General features: G+C 43.4%; 2 protein-coding genes across 2 annotated transcripts; both read left to right on the top strand.

Moving 5' to 3' along the window:
- The first annotated feature begins 1,604 nt into the window (after window positions 1-1,604).
- Window positions 1,605-2,790, top strand: LOC129596543 (uncharacterized). The gene is made up of 4 exons (XM_055493852.1): window positions 1,605-1,689; window positions 1,923-2,112; window positions 2,220-2,449; window positions 2,529-2,790. The coding sequence occupies exons 1-4, from the start codon at window positions 1,605-1,607 to the stop codon at window positions 2,762-2,764; spliced, it is 741 nt and encodes a 246-aa protein (XP_055349827.1). The 3' UTR covers window positions 2,765-2,790.
- Window positions 2,791-11,561: 8,771 nt separating this feature from the next.
- On the top strand, window positions 11,562-13,539 carry LOC129596525 (uncharacterized). Its single transcript, XM_055493834.1, has 4 exons — window positions 11,562-11,816; window positions 12,030-12,219; window positions 12,356-12,594; window positions 12,678-13,539. The coding sequence occupies exons 1-4, from the start codon at window positions 11,732-11,734 to the stop codon at window positions 13,334-13,336; spliced, it is 1,173 nt and encodes a 390-aa protein (XP_055349809.1). The 5' UTR covers window positions 11,562-11,731; the 3' UTR covers window positions 13,337-13,539.
- The last annotated feature ends 988 nt before the right edge of the window (window positions 13,540-14,527 follow it).

Here is a 14,527-nt window from a genome sequence, read left to right as displayed (position 1 = left end):
TCGACCCGGCAGTCGGGCGACAATGCCAAAACCAGCCAACGACACCGGCATGGGTTTGGAATACGACGACCTTCCGACCATTCCCAACGGCCGCTCCAGTGAACACGACCATGTTTCAGCCTCCCTTCACTGCTCCTCCAGCTGAGCTCCCAGCATACCTCGTTAATCCGCTGAACATTACGTGCCGCCTCGGCCGCGTGAACCTTCCCGAACCGGATCTGGATCTGGCAGACGCGGTGACGACCGTGTTTGACGGCGATAATACCTTAAACTGCCGCGTGATTCTCCACGATCTGCACTCGTGGATTGTGGCGAAAACCGGTGAGACGCGACAGAAGCGAGCATCGTTCTACGAACCCATTAAAGTGGAATGTACACGCGGAAATTTAACCGCGTCCAACGTGGATCCCGGTACATCGGAATCAACAGGGTTGGTCTTCCGCACCGGCGGATCAAAGAAATGTATCGAGATTTATAGAGATTTTCTGGACTATGTAACGGGGTTTGCGGCAAACTGAGTTAAATAATCTTCCCATATTTTTGTTTTCCATTGTCCGATGTGTTCGCAGTTCCTTTTATCGATAAACGAATGTAAACACGTCGATGACATAATATGTACTAATGCTGATTGTGAACAAACGCCGGGCGCGCAAGTGCCGGGCGCTTGACTGCTCCTGTACCCGTTTTGAGCTCTGCATTTTAGTCTGACGATGTCATTACATTTTGGGGTTTCATGTGCGCGTGAGTGTTTAGTTCTTGACCACCCGCCACACCCTTCTGGTTTTCTGCTGTTATTTTGCGTTTGCTCGATAAAGGCCTTAGGTTACGCAGGGCACCGGCCGCTCTTTTCCACCGATCCCCGGTCGGCCACCTTCTCGCTGACCAACCGTCACCGCACACAGGCAATCGCCGAGAGTACCAGCTTTCCAGCAGATGGAATTCCAGCGTAAACAGTGGACTTCGGAAGCGGTGACATTACCCAAGGAGATTTAATTCGCCGACACCGGCTGCCAATACGCATCAGCTGTATTCTGAATTTTTACACCTTTACGTTAGTACTTAGATTCTAGATAAAAAGTAAAGCGTAGGTGCCAGTTTTATAATTCGCCATCCTGCACTGCTTCGGCAAACAATGCAAAATGTTTGTTTTTGCTTAAATGATTGTTAATTCAATGATATTTATTGGGCAATGAAAACTGCGGGACATTTATCTTCTCCGTTCATTTTCGTAAATAACAATGCAAAATAATGCCGTGCAAGGTGCACCGAGTTTGCAATATAAAACCGTATTGAACATTGCCTCTGTACTACAATAACCGCATGAAACGACAAAACTGATAATGACAAAAATAATTGTGGTTGCATTATGCGATGCTGAAAGAATATCCAACGTGCATATTTCAGCAGGTATACAAAACACCTTGGTGATACGTTATCTTAGTGAAAACCTCTTTTCTCCCAAGACAACCATTGTTTTTGCATGTTATCTGAATGACAAAAGCACTCGAACCGTTTAAGGCGATCATTACATGAAACTTTTAGCAGTTTTGCTTGCGCAGTGCTACGAGATTCTTACGCTAGTGCTACGAACTTACACAGATACAATGGGTTACGGATATGTCCTTCTTTTTGCCCTTGGATGGGGAATAATCTCTCTCTCTAAGAGTTCATCGGCTCCATACTATCAATGTAAGCAGAAATACGTTATATAATAATTCCTAAAGTGAATAATTTAGAAAAGTTGTAAGAAAATTTAGCGGAAAATTGCATCCAATACCGGTAGTGAAACTGTTCTATCAACTAAAATGTTTTTTGTCCCAGCATATTCAAATTGTAAATCTGAGTTTAAAAAGGATAAAGAAACTTTATTTACCGTAGCGAACTTCCTAAACTGGCTGGTTTAAGCGCTTCTTGGATTGCAGACGTGGATTTAGAAAAGTCATGCAATAGTAGCGTGATCTTAGAATGCCCAGTCCCGGAAACCGGGAGAGCCGGTACATTCCGTTATTTTTTGATCTATATGTTGCCACTTGGGCTGTGCTCCTTCGAGGCCACGCTGGCCCACAACTGCGGGGGCTGGACGGACCGGTATAAATTTTATTTAAACATCCGGTAAGGAAAAAAGTCAGAAAAGAAAAGATAAAGCCGTTCCATGTGCTTGTGTCTTTTATTCGCTGAATTCTCTAGTTTTCGATAACTGTTCGGTAAATGGTTTTTAGAAAACTCGACTTACCTGCCAATGACTATCTCAAGATTTACGACGCCGGTCTTACCTACAACTTTATAAAGCATTTAACCGGCAATCACACCGCAGCCGTTAACCCCGCATCGGTGGCACAAGCTGTGACAGAGTACTTCCCAATACCATCCGTCAAGTTTGAATACTTTCGCAGCTCATCGACCGCTACAAATTTTCATGATGCGCTTATCGACTTCGTTGTCGTTGAAGGTAATGGAAGACATTGCATCTGTGCTATTATAAAAGACAACCAATAGTCGTGTTCAAATGCATGCTATGTTTGTTTCAGAACGACCCGGCTCACACAGTGGATACTGCAATGCGGTATCTGGATACGTGAACAGTAACTTTCTTTGTGATACGGCCGGATGGGTGGATCGTGTGAACTGCCCGTCTAGCTATATTGATTCCACGGTAACTGGACTCAACCGGCTAGCGGGCGACAATGCGATATCCAGCCGGCGACACCGACATCGGCTTGGAGTACAACGGCCTTCCGACCAACCACTACCGCCGTTCCAGTAATTACCGGTACGACCACTTTTCAGCCTCCCGTCACTGCACCTCCAGCTGAGCTTCCATCGTATCTCGTTAACCCGTTGAACATTACGTGCCGTCTTGGTCGCGGGAACCTTCCGGAACCAGATTTGGATCTGGCGGATGCGGTGACGACCGTGTTTGACGGCGACAATACCATAAACTGCCGCGTGATTCTCCATGATCTCCATTCGTGGATTGTGGCGAAAGCCGGCGAGACGCGACAGAAACGAGCATCGTTCTACGAACCGATTAAAGTAGAATGTGCACGCGGAAAGTTAATCGTATCGAATGTTGATCCCGGCACATCGGAATCAACAGGTTTGGTCTTCCGCACTGGTGGATCAAAGAGATGTATCGAGACATATAGAGATTTTCTGGACTATGTGACGGGTTTTGCGGGAAATCTATTTGGATAGCCTGCCGATATTTTTGTTTTTTTTACTGTCCAATGCGATCGCGCGGAATACTTTTATCGATAATAAACATGTAGACGACCTACCTCTCTGTTCAGAGCAATTATATGGACCTTTAGAAAGCTAAGAACGGTTAGTGCTGATAAGTTGCCAACACTGCTGGAACACCTTTAGCAAAGTTGAAAACATTAATAAATTTTGTACCGAAAACGTTAAATTGCTTGTGTTTACGTTCACATGATATCTAAAGTGCAAAAAGCATGAAAATTTATGACTAGTTCATAATCTTTATGTTTACCTTGCCTGAACAATTACTTGCCTATATATTTTCATCTTAGTACCATATTACGAGTGATTGTAGATTTTTTAGGTGGATAACGGGAAAATTGTGATTTGCCGAAGCTCGCTGCTAATTTACACCAAGTTATTCTGCATTTTGTAGGCTAACAATCAAAAGGTTTGTTTTAAAACAAATTAGTCAAAAATTTAAAAACGTCAATACCTGTATTTTTCTATTTTCTGTATTTTTCCATTTTTAGAATTTAATAACTTAATTTCTTATGAATTAATATTATGAATGCCACACCTCAATTTTTGGTTAGCATCACTGGACTAAAAGGTTGTTTCTCGCGTAATTCTCGTGTCAGCGGCCGAAAGCCAACATCGAATCAATAAAAGAATTTTAATAAGTAAAAGAATTCTAGTCACAGCTTTTCATTGTCTTGTATGCCGCAGACATGGCAGTCTAGCTGCTAACTTTCATCTGCTTGGCATAAGACCACCATAAACAATTAAGGGAATGCAAAGTACAGCGTGCGTAATAATATCGCACTGTATATTTTCTCTATATCACAACAACTACCTATAACAACAGTAGTGATAAATTTAATATTGTACATGTTGTAGCTGCATTATGCGATGCTGGAACAAAATCTATTGTGCATCCATTAGCAGGTATTCGGAACACCAAACCGATTTAAAGCTATCTACTGCAAATCGCTTTTCTCTAAAGGCAATTACAGTTTTGTCTCGTATCTGCATGACAAAAGCTTCCACATGCCAGGACCGCGGTGTATAAAACGATCTTGTTTGCTCAGTGGTCCGGGATTATTTGTATTACGCTAGTGCTACAAACTTATGCAGATACAATGGGCTACGGCAGAGTTCTTCTTTTTACCCTTGCACTGGGAATCGTCTACTTTGCTAAGACTTCGTCCGCTCAGGATTATCAATGTAAGCCGAGACACCCTAAATTACTCGTATTAATTTTTTAGTCTAATAACATAAAGAGGTTAAAATAATAGCCAGCGGAAAATTACCGGCAACATCGACATAAAAGAGTTCTATTAACCATCATTTAATGTTGCAACATATTCCAGTTTTCAGAGGTTCCATAAGGAGAAATCTGAGTTCAGAAGTAGATCAAGAAATTTGATTTACCTGTAAAACACTGGCAGAAATTGGCTAATTTGATCACTCTTTATACTGTAGACTCGGATCTGGAAGACTCGTGCCCTGGTATTTTGACACTGGAGTGTCCCCGTCCTGACACCGGGAGAGCCGGTACATTTCGTTACTACCACATCAGTCGGCTGCCAGCGGGACTGTGCACCTGTGCCATTGCATTAAATCCAGAGTGTGGATTCTTTTCCCCTTGGACAAAGGAATACTACTCACTTTATCTAAACATCCGGTAGGGAGAAAACTCAAAAATAGTTGAGAAAGTTTGTCCAAGTGTTCGGGTCTTGTATTCAATGAGTTATGACGTCTAATGTTGTGTCCTGGATTCCCTTGGCTAATTGTTCGCTAAAATATGTCTTAGGAAATTCAACTTGCCCTCCGGTGACTATCTCGAAATCTACGACACGTCTGACGGACAGTACTACCGTCTAAAGAGTTTATCTGGCAGGCACCCAGCCATCAACCAACCCTAAATCGGTGGCACAAGCACAGACAGCATTTTACGGATAACCATCCATCACGTTCGAGTGCTTTCGCAGTTCGTCGCCGGCTACGAGCTACCATGATGCGCTTATCGATTTCGTTATCGTGGAATGTAAATGAAGACATTAGAGACACTTCAGTACTGTAGAGTTTTGTTATATACTGTATAACAATATCCAGTGACTGTGAGTCTGTCTAATGCCTTTGTCTTGTGCTTATTATAGCAAAAGCCCAACCGTACAATACAGAATGCAGTGCGCTATCGGGCTACGTGAACAACATCTATGTTTATGATACGGACGGATCGGTGGATCGGGTGAACTGCCCATCTCGCTTTGTTAATCATAACGAAACGGGAGTCAACCCGGCAACCGGGCGACAGTGCAGCAACCAGTCAACGACGACACCGACTTGGGCTTGGAATACGACCACCTTTCGACCAACCCCGACGACCGTTGTAGCGAATACGTCAACCTTTTCGCCCCCCATTACTAGTACTTTTGCTCCCGTTGTGATCCCGCAGTATCTGGTAAATCCGTTGAATCTTACGTGCCGCCTTGGACGGGTTAACCTTCCGGAACCTGAGTTGGATCTGGCGGATGCGGTGACAATCGTGTTTTACGGCGACAATACCTTAAACTGCCGCGTAATTCTCCACGATCTCCATTCGTGGATTGTGGCAAAAACCGGCAAGACGTGACAGAAACGGTCGTCGTTCTACGAGCCGATTGACGTAGAATGTACACGCGGAAATTTGACCGTATCCAATGTGGATCCCGGCAAATCGGAGTCCACGAGTTTGGTCTTCCGTACCGGTGCATCCAAATATTGCATTGACACTTACAGAGAATTTTTGGACTATGTGACTGGCTTTGCGAAAAATCGTACTGGCTAGCTTTTTTTCAATGGAAGCCATATTACCTATGTGCCTGTGCCGATGCGCCCTAATTGAATTGATTTTTCAAATTGACTGCTTATTTCGATTTTTCTTGACGGTAGATCTATCATCTCTGTAATTGTAATTGTGATTCGCTTGTGCCTTTGGAGAGTTGGAGGAAATGCTCGAAATTCTGAAAAAATAACAGTTCCTGTAGACAGTGCAAGGCAATGTGGATGCAAAATTGCACAAACCTTTGCAATGTTTAACGAGTGCAAATCGCTTTTCCTTAATGAAAGTCATGTTTCTAATGACAAACGCTTCCACAGCGCATAAACCGATTCTGTTTGCGCAGTCCGGGATTATACGATAGTACTACAAACTTTTGTAGGTACTGCCACAAGGTGAAATGATAAATACGGAAAATGACGGAAAACCTTACTGCAAAATCGTGATCACTGACAAATACCACCCTATTTGGACCGTATCTACACGGAAATCGCTAAGAAATACTCGCGAAGTCCCAGATCCCGATTTTCCAAATAAAGTGAAGCTTTATTCAAAACGCGAGAAAAAATACGAAAATGCTCCGGTCTGGCACAGACGCATAACACGCAAATACAGCGCTAATGAACAGAAATGAACTACCAGTCTACCACTGAAAAGAATCAACCATCTCTAAACAACACTGAAGGCGCATTCTATGCTACAATAACCGTGTTGCGGCGATCCTTAAAAGTTACATATCACAGAACGGCCGTCATATCACAACCGCCGCTGCATGATATGAAAAAGCATCACTGGCCTTCTTTTTACCAGATCGTTGCGAAAAGAAATTATACACATCAGCACCATCACATACACAAAAGGTAGTAAAATAAAGGAAAGTAGACTGTCCCGTTCATGTGGTGATTTAGACCATATGCATCTTGACCAGTTTGACGAAATCTGCCCTGTCCTGTGTCTTTTTATAGGAAGTGGATAGGTTTGCAGGTGACCAAGACCTATCGGTTCAAAAAGGCGAGTTGGGCAGGGATGCAGAGCAAACAGCGAACGGTTATCGCACACGAATGGGTCTGATTCGCTTGCCATTTTTATACATGTATTGCCATTTTTATAGCGCTTGCCATTTTTATAGCGCTTGCGATGATAAGCATCGGTGATATGTGGCGGTTTGATAGTCATCGCAACACGGTTAATAGAATGTGTTACGGAAGCGCCTTTTTGCCTTGGGACTAGCAATCATCTACCTCGTTACGAGTTCATCCACTCAATATTCCGCGATGTTGCGCATACGCACACATACGTTTTTGCTTTGTCTCGGAAAGACCGACATGCGGTAAAGTGGGGTGTTATGTGGGATTTTACCAGTGAAAAGAGACGGGCCACGTTAATTGCATCTTTATTGATCTTGTCATGCTCTTCTATTAACAGGAATCACATATCCCGCGGTGAAGCTGTGCTTTTCAGTTGGATACTGAGATTCTCCTCCTTCCGGCTGCCGCACCCTAGCTTTGCTAAGAAAATTTTCCTCGTCGCCGGAGCACAGAAGACAAATACCGTCGCGTCCAGTACACAGTTCAGGTTGCCAAATAATCGACCGATATCCGTCAGAAGCAGCCAGTTGGGGTAGATATTCACCGTAATAAACAGGAAAGTCCAGACAACAAAAGTGATGGCTGTTGAGGCCAAGAACACAGTGTTTGTGCCGGCTGTCAGTGTTCTGCCTGTCCTCCCCGGTTCCGGTTCTGCATTTCAGAATAGCTTATTGAGTAAACTTCAGCGCTTTTAGTTGTTCTCGATTCCGTATATGTACATACATCTATTGGAAGGAACTATCTGCTGCAATGTAGGCAAAAGATAAAAGCCATATTGTTTGAGTTCATTTTAAATCAAGGCTGGTACACCCTACACATCCGACTGAAACCGTTTCTGTTGCCAGGCCTTAGGAAACTAATATAGGGTAAGACAAAATAAAGTGAACAAAAGGTTTAAGTGCAGTTGCTTTGGCGTTCGAGCTTCCGTAAAACAGGTATGGTTTAAAGACAGATAGGAATCTAGAGAATCTAGAACCGTCTTACAATTTGCAATGAGCGAAGGCTTTCAAGCCTTAGAAACATAAGGCCTTATAAAGGAACATAAAGGTCTTAAAAACCGCATCATAACTAACCAGGTAAGCGAAGAGTAATTAGCTATGCCGCCAAATAACTTGTAGAGGTCCTATTACACAACGCACCGTGGTCGAAAGGAACGACTTGTTGTCGCCTAATAGCGCGCATGACGAAGACGTATGGTACTGCTCCAAATACGATCACAGCCCCGACAACAAGGGTTTCCCGTTACCTCCGACGCGTTCGCTGATGGTCAAGATAAAATGCGGCAGGCGCGTGCCATACAGAACCGCATGCTGAACAATGCAGGCGATAATCGCCACCCGTTTGGTGTGATGAGCGCGATAGTGAACAGGAAAGGTCACAGCCCAGATTCGGTTGAGTGACAGCAGATAGTGCCCCGAGGCGCCCAGCGGGTCACCAATCCACAGGTAGTAAATCCGCGTTGCACACCATGCTGCACTGGTTCCTGTCGAGCGTCCGTTAATCTGTAAGTTGACAAGGGTGGCGCATTTCAACATGAACGATGCTATCCAGCACAGGCACATGTTGATTTGGTAAATGTTGAAGGGCGTTTGCAGCCGTTTATTTGACAGAAAGACGCTAACTATCACGATGAGATAGATGGTTGCCAGCGGAACCAGTGTGGTCAGAATATGATTAAGCCATCCGATAGAGGCCATCCCATAGGCAGCGGTCACATTAGAGGAGTTCAGTGCAGTTATGTTAGACATTATAGACTATTTATTAGCAGAAATCAAAGACTGCTATTTGTAATAACTTTATCCCGGAGCCAGCGCGCAGAATAACCGGTTCAGTTGACTGTCAGGAGCCACGGGAGCCCCAGCTATATCGGCTGGCAACTGGCATGGTATTTTGGTAGATGGGTGTAAGATGCAACTAACAATCAGATGATGCCAGCGCCACGGGCTGCACTAATGAGATCTTCACGTGAATGAATTATTTTCCATGGCATTGTGCACAAACCATCCGGAAGTTATTAATACCAGGAAGACTGCAGCGGCAAACATACTGCATCGCTGAACAGCATTATTCTCCATATAGTCCCTGACGATAAATTATAATCACCTGGCATTGGCAAACGATCACCTGGCCTGATACTGCAGCATCCTGTGAGATCGAAATTAATCTACAACTCCACACAACAGCACAAATTAGCAAGCATTGATTACTTCCTAATTTTCGGTGTTTTGCGAATAACTGTGATACTTTCTTCGTATGTCCATGAATGATTGTGGAGGCAACAGTAAATGACATTTTGTGCGCTATTTACTGAACGTTTCAATCCTTTTGCTTACGAAATTTTTACAGAATTGTATCAACATAATTTTACAAGTGTCTTCAACAGAATCAATATAATTTTACAATCAATATAATGTCTTTAGTGAATGGTAGGTAGCTCAAAAAATTCACTTCTTCGTGCATTGAATAGACTGGAGCGCAGCTCGGATCAAGAAATACGATTTTTTGCATTCGTAGGAATTTTATTTTGATCTCGCAGGCAACCGGCAAGAATTAATGCAGAAACCAGTATTCGTTAACGTTTAACATGGTTAAGTGTATGCAGCGTTGTACATTTTAAACAGTTCAGCAGCTGTTCTTCTTTAATACGTTCAATAGCGGTTTTTTTTTTAATGCTAGTGAGTGAGTATTGAGAACGGGAATGTTGGTTCTAAAACCTAACCATTCCAAGGCTTGATTCGGGATTAGGGCAATGTAGATCAGTCCGAAGGCGAATTCGCGGGGTCCAGGATGGACAACAGCGTTAACACAAGTGCTGCCTAGGACCTTATGAACAGTTATCGCCTACGAGAGGGCTAATGGAAATTGGGTGTGCGCACACGTTGTTCAATCTCGATCCACTCGGAAGTTAGCTGACAGATAGGGAGACAGTTATTAGCAGAGGTTGACCCTTTGTGCTTGTCCAGCTCGACAAGGACAGCCAAAGGCACCGCGTCCTCGGGCGATGTTCCTGGCGCATGAAAAGTTTCATGCACAGATAGTCAGATACCAAGGATCCGTTTACGAGTCCCGCATCAGTCCACAAGTTTCGTTTAAGCATAACCATTGAACCGCTTGACAAATACAGTGCCGCCTCCATGCCGATCGCCTGCTGGTCATTTATCGAATAAAAGTTAAATTTTGCAGAAACACGTCAGATTGTGTTGTAATATGGTGCTTTCATACCTCTGGCGGCTGTCTGGTTATTAAGTTGCTTTGATCTTTTGCAACTGGCATCCGCAAATCCGTCAGACTTGATTTTATATTTTCCCGTGAGCACAATTAATGGATTTAAAGGAAATGCCGAAAAGGTGGTGAACGGAATCAAAGCTAATGCCAAAAGGTAGAACTCGGAGTGAATCGCTATACGGAAGGTTGTGAACCGAGTGAAAGAGTGTGACAGAATGGTCATCTTTAATTTAACCGTGATTGTCCGCCAGATGTTTGACAGAGTTAGGAAGCACGCGAGACTATATTCTTTTCATGGAAACATTGCTAACCGTACGTCAAAATTTAGTTACACTAACATTAACATTGTTTGCACATTTTTGCGCTTGAAAACACTTGTAGCATGCAAGCAGAAGCCGGCATTAAGAAATTTAGTTTTTTTTTAACACGATCTTGAGCTGGGAAATAAGGGTCGAAATCTGGAAACCATATAAAAACAGAAACCTTACATTGAAGTGTCCGGAAAGGACGGCAGACAAATCTGATATGTTTCGCTTTTCAGATATTTGGCAATCCGGTTGCCACGCTGTGTTTCTCCACCGGGGTATCCCACTCTCACTGTGACAGGTCGCTGAAACGTTTGTGCTGTTCTTGAAAGCATATCATTGCGCAGGGCCATTCGAAAGCCGCGGAGCAGATGCAATAATAAGTATTGTTATGACGAGAACGTGTATTTGTACTTACGAATATCATTCTCATGTACTCTAACTTTACATTGACGTTAATGTTGTTCTAGCTTACAAGCAACTTGCTGTCCATAATGTACAATCAGTGTTGTACATTATGCACAATCCAATCAGTGAGTGAACATAAATAAAAAGAACACATCCAATCAGTATTGTACAATATGCATTTAAACTGTTTTTTTAACACGTGTTTAAGGGATGGTTTGGAAGAAAGAGTTGGAGCAGTATTCCGTAACATCCACTGGCGTTACTCTACCATTAAAGAACCCAGCTTTACACATTCACTACTTAACAGTCTAGCCGAAAGTATACTCCACAACGCAACAGCGAAAGATAAGGAGAGTTGGAGCAAACGCGGAGCAGTATGTGTTCATATCTAAACTATTGTACATGCAACAAAGGAAAAGATAAATGCTGGCATCGCTTTGTACTATATTGTATGAAAACCTGCTCAACAGAAAATGTAAACTGACACCAAGCGGCCAAGTATGTAATCTAAAACAGGAATGCGTTTCTTCGAAGACAACAGTATTAGTTTTTAGAGTAAATGCGCTTCTGGCAAACGACACATACCTGCTAAGACCCCGTTGAAGAATAATATTCTATTTCCGAAACAGCCTCGTCTGTGTAGTGCGGGAAGGAATATTGCGACACCAGCTTAGATAAAAACAATGGATTGTGGTAATGTCTTTTTCTGTGCCGTGGGATTCGGCTTACTTTTTTTGATCGACAATTCATGCGCTCAGTATTATCAGTGTAAGCATGGAGAACGGTTTGTTTAAAATAGCTTATCCTTTACTGGTGTAAAGCTATTTCTTAGCGGATTTAAACCAAAAGACTTAAATTTCACCAGCGGCATGAAACTGTTCTGTTAACATTTTCAGTTTTTTTAAGTTTAATGAGCATGGGGGCGAAAATAGTGACTGAAGGAGCAAAACAAATGAGCATAAACGGTATCGCGATTTGCAGATGCGGACTTGGAGAACTCCTGCAACGGCAGCTTGTTACTAGATTGTCCGTATCATGAAACCGGCAAAGCCGGTACATTCCGCTATTACTACATCACCTGGATGCAACCGGGGCTGTGTTTCTTCAATGTCACCCTGGTTCCCAGTTGTGGGACCGATCCGGATCTGTTTGCGTTTTATTTCAATATCCGGTAATGAGAAAACCATTTGAAAATAAGTTGCTGACAATTCGGAAACTTCTTTACCCCCGTTGAAGGTCCTTAACGTAAAACGACAATCGGAATGCTATTTATTGCGTTTGCTAACTGTTCGCTAAATAATATTTAGAAAACTGGACCTGCCCTCGGGTGATTATATAAAAATTCACCAAACCACCTCTAATGGACAGCAGTTTCTTCTCAAACACCTAACCGGTTCCCAGAACCCCTTCTCCAACCCGTCATCGGTGGCGCAAACAATGACATTCCCGTACGAGAAACGGCCAAAAATATCGTTCGAGTACTTTCGCAGCTCGTCTCCCGTCAGCAGTGCCCATGATGCGGTTATCGATTTTGTTATCGTTGAAAGTAAAGAAAGACATTCTTTTTTGCTCGTTATAAAAGGCGTCTGACAGTGGCTGTAATACGCTTTTGTGCCACGTTGGTTCTAGATAACGCCTATTCGCACAATACGCGCTGCGAAGCGTTCTCGGGTTATGTGAACAATATCTTCATTTGTGATACGGACGGATCTATGGATCGCGTCAATTGTCCATCCGGCTCTAATCCAGTTTTTGGGCTTGGCTTTAATCCGGCTCTCGGGCGACAATGTACAGACCAACCACCAACGTCCGCATGGATTTGGAATACAACAAACATTCTGCCAAATGCTACTTCCGCACCCGTCAGAACAACGACCTTCCAGCCGCCCGTAACTGCCGCACCAGGAGACGTTCCGTTGTATCTTCTCACTCCATTGAACATCACGTGCCGACTAGGACGTGTGACCCTCCCGGAACCTGATCTGGATCTGGCAGACTCACTGACAACCGTATTCGACGGCGACAACACCCTCAACTGTCGCGTGATACTCCACGATCTGCATTCGTGGATTGTAGCGAAAACTGGAGAAACAAGGCAGAAACGCGCGTCGTTTTACGAGCCGATTAAAGTAGAGTGTGCCCGAGGAAATTTGACCGTATCCAATGTGGACCCCGGCACATCAGAATCAACGGGTTTAGTCTTCCGTACCGGCGCCTCCAAGAAATGTATGGAGACGTATAGAGATTTCTTGACCTACGTCACTGGGTTTCTGCAAAATTTGAGTTGAATTAGTAATGGATGTGGAATATGCTAAAATTGTACTATGCGCGGGAGTACTGCATACATTTACCTTTTTGTGAATCTGGCTGCCATAAATATTACTTTCCTATGTATTGAGCAAACCGAGCAGCTGGTCACTGAGCGGCCAAAGCGAACTGTTGTACGAATTTTTGTTTATATACTTGCTGAACTGGACGTTAAATACTTAACAATTAAACACAGTCTATTATTTACCTGGGTGGCTATGGTGTAATACCTCGCCTGTACACGACAGTATGACAAGTTATTGACAACCATATTTCCAAAATCAGTATTAAGTTCATAAAATTGATGTTGATTGCTGTTGGACAGCAAATATTAAATCCCAGCCAACAGTTCGAAGTTTTACCGTCAAAAGGTCTCCATTGGCCTCGAACTGATGATAGATCCCAGAGATACGTGCCACTGCAGAGTTGAAATTACGGTGCGATCGCAATTGCACAGCCAAAAATTCGAAAACGCAGAATACGCAAATCGGCGCGAAGTTCTAAGCACACCTATGAAAATTCAGTTGAGTTTCTCAGCATAAGAAAGAAGAAACTGCAAAACAGTCCCGCTTTTTCAGTCATTGCGCAGATAAGCCGTTGCCATAAAGGTCACAGAGCTCCATGAAGCCGCCGAACTCCGTGCAAACGCATCTACAAACTTACAAAATATCGATCTTTAGCTGGTCGAAAAAACATCGTTGCTCCCGCTGCCGCATTGGTTCGAAAGCATTTACGAATGTACGGTGGAGCTTTTTCAGTGCACATGCCACTGTTTACCCATTTCTTAATAATTTTCTCTGGAGTTTGTGCGAGACTTGAATCCTTGGTGACCTTTGAATGTTAATGGTGGTGAATGTGAAAGCTGTATTGGCATGTGCTGTTACGAATAAACTGCCAGACACAACGGAATTATTTCCAGAAGTCTGGTTCAAATGATCCAAAAAATTCATAAAACTCATTAAAACAAGCTTTTCAAAATGTATGGTTGACTTTTGAATGTGCGTGGTCTGATCATTTAACGCACGAAAAATGCTCTCACACACATTTTACGTTGCACTGCACGCGACTGCTTTGTAATCTCGGCTTAATCGCCGATAAAGAACAATACTTGCTCCGTCGGTTTCGGATACGGTCCGATAACATAACATAGAATCGCGTCGTAGCCCAGCGAT

Source organism: Paramacrobiotus metropolitanus, unplaced genomic scaffold, assembly GCF_019649055.1.
Source record: "Paramacrobiotus metropolitanus isolate TYO unplaced genomic scaffold, Prichtersi_v1.0 Parri_scaffold0000091, whole genome shotgun sequence".
Taxonomy (NCBI): domain Eukaryota; kingdom Metazoa; phylum Tardigrada; class Eutardigrada; order Parachela; family Macrobiotidae; genus Paramacrobiotus; species Paramacrobiotus metropolitanus.
Note: the sequence above shows the minus strand (reverse complement) of the source record. Positions and strands in the feature narration are given on the sequence as shown.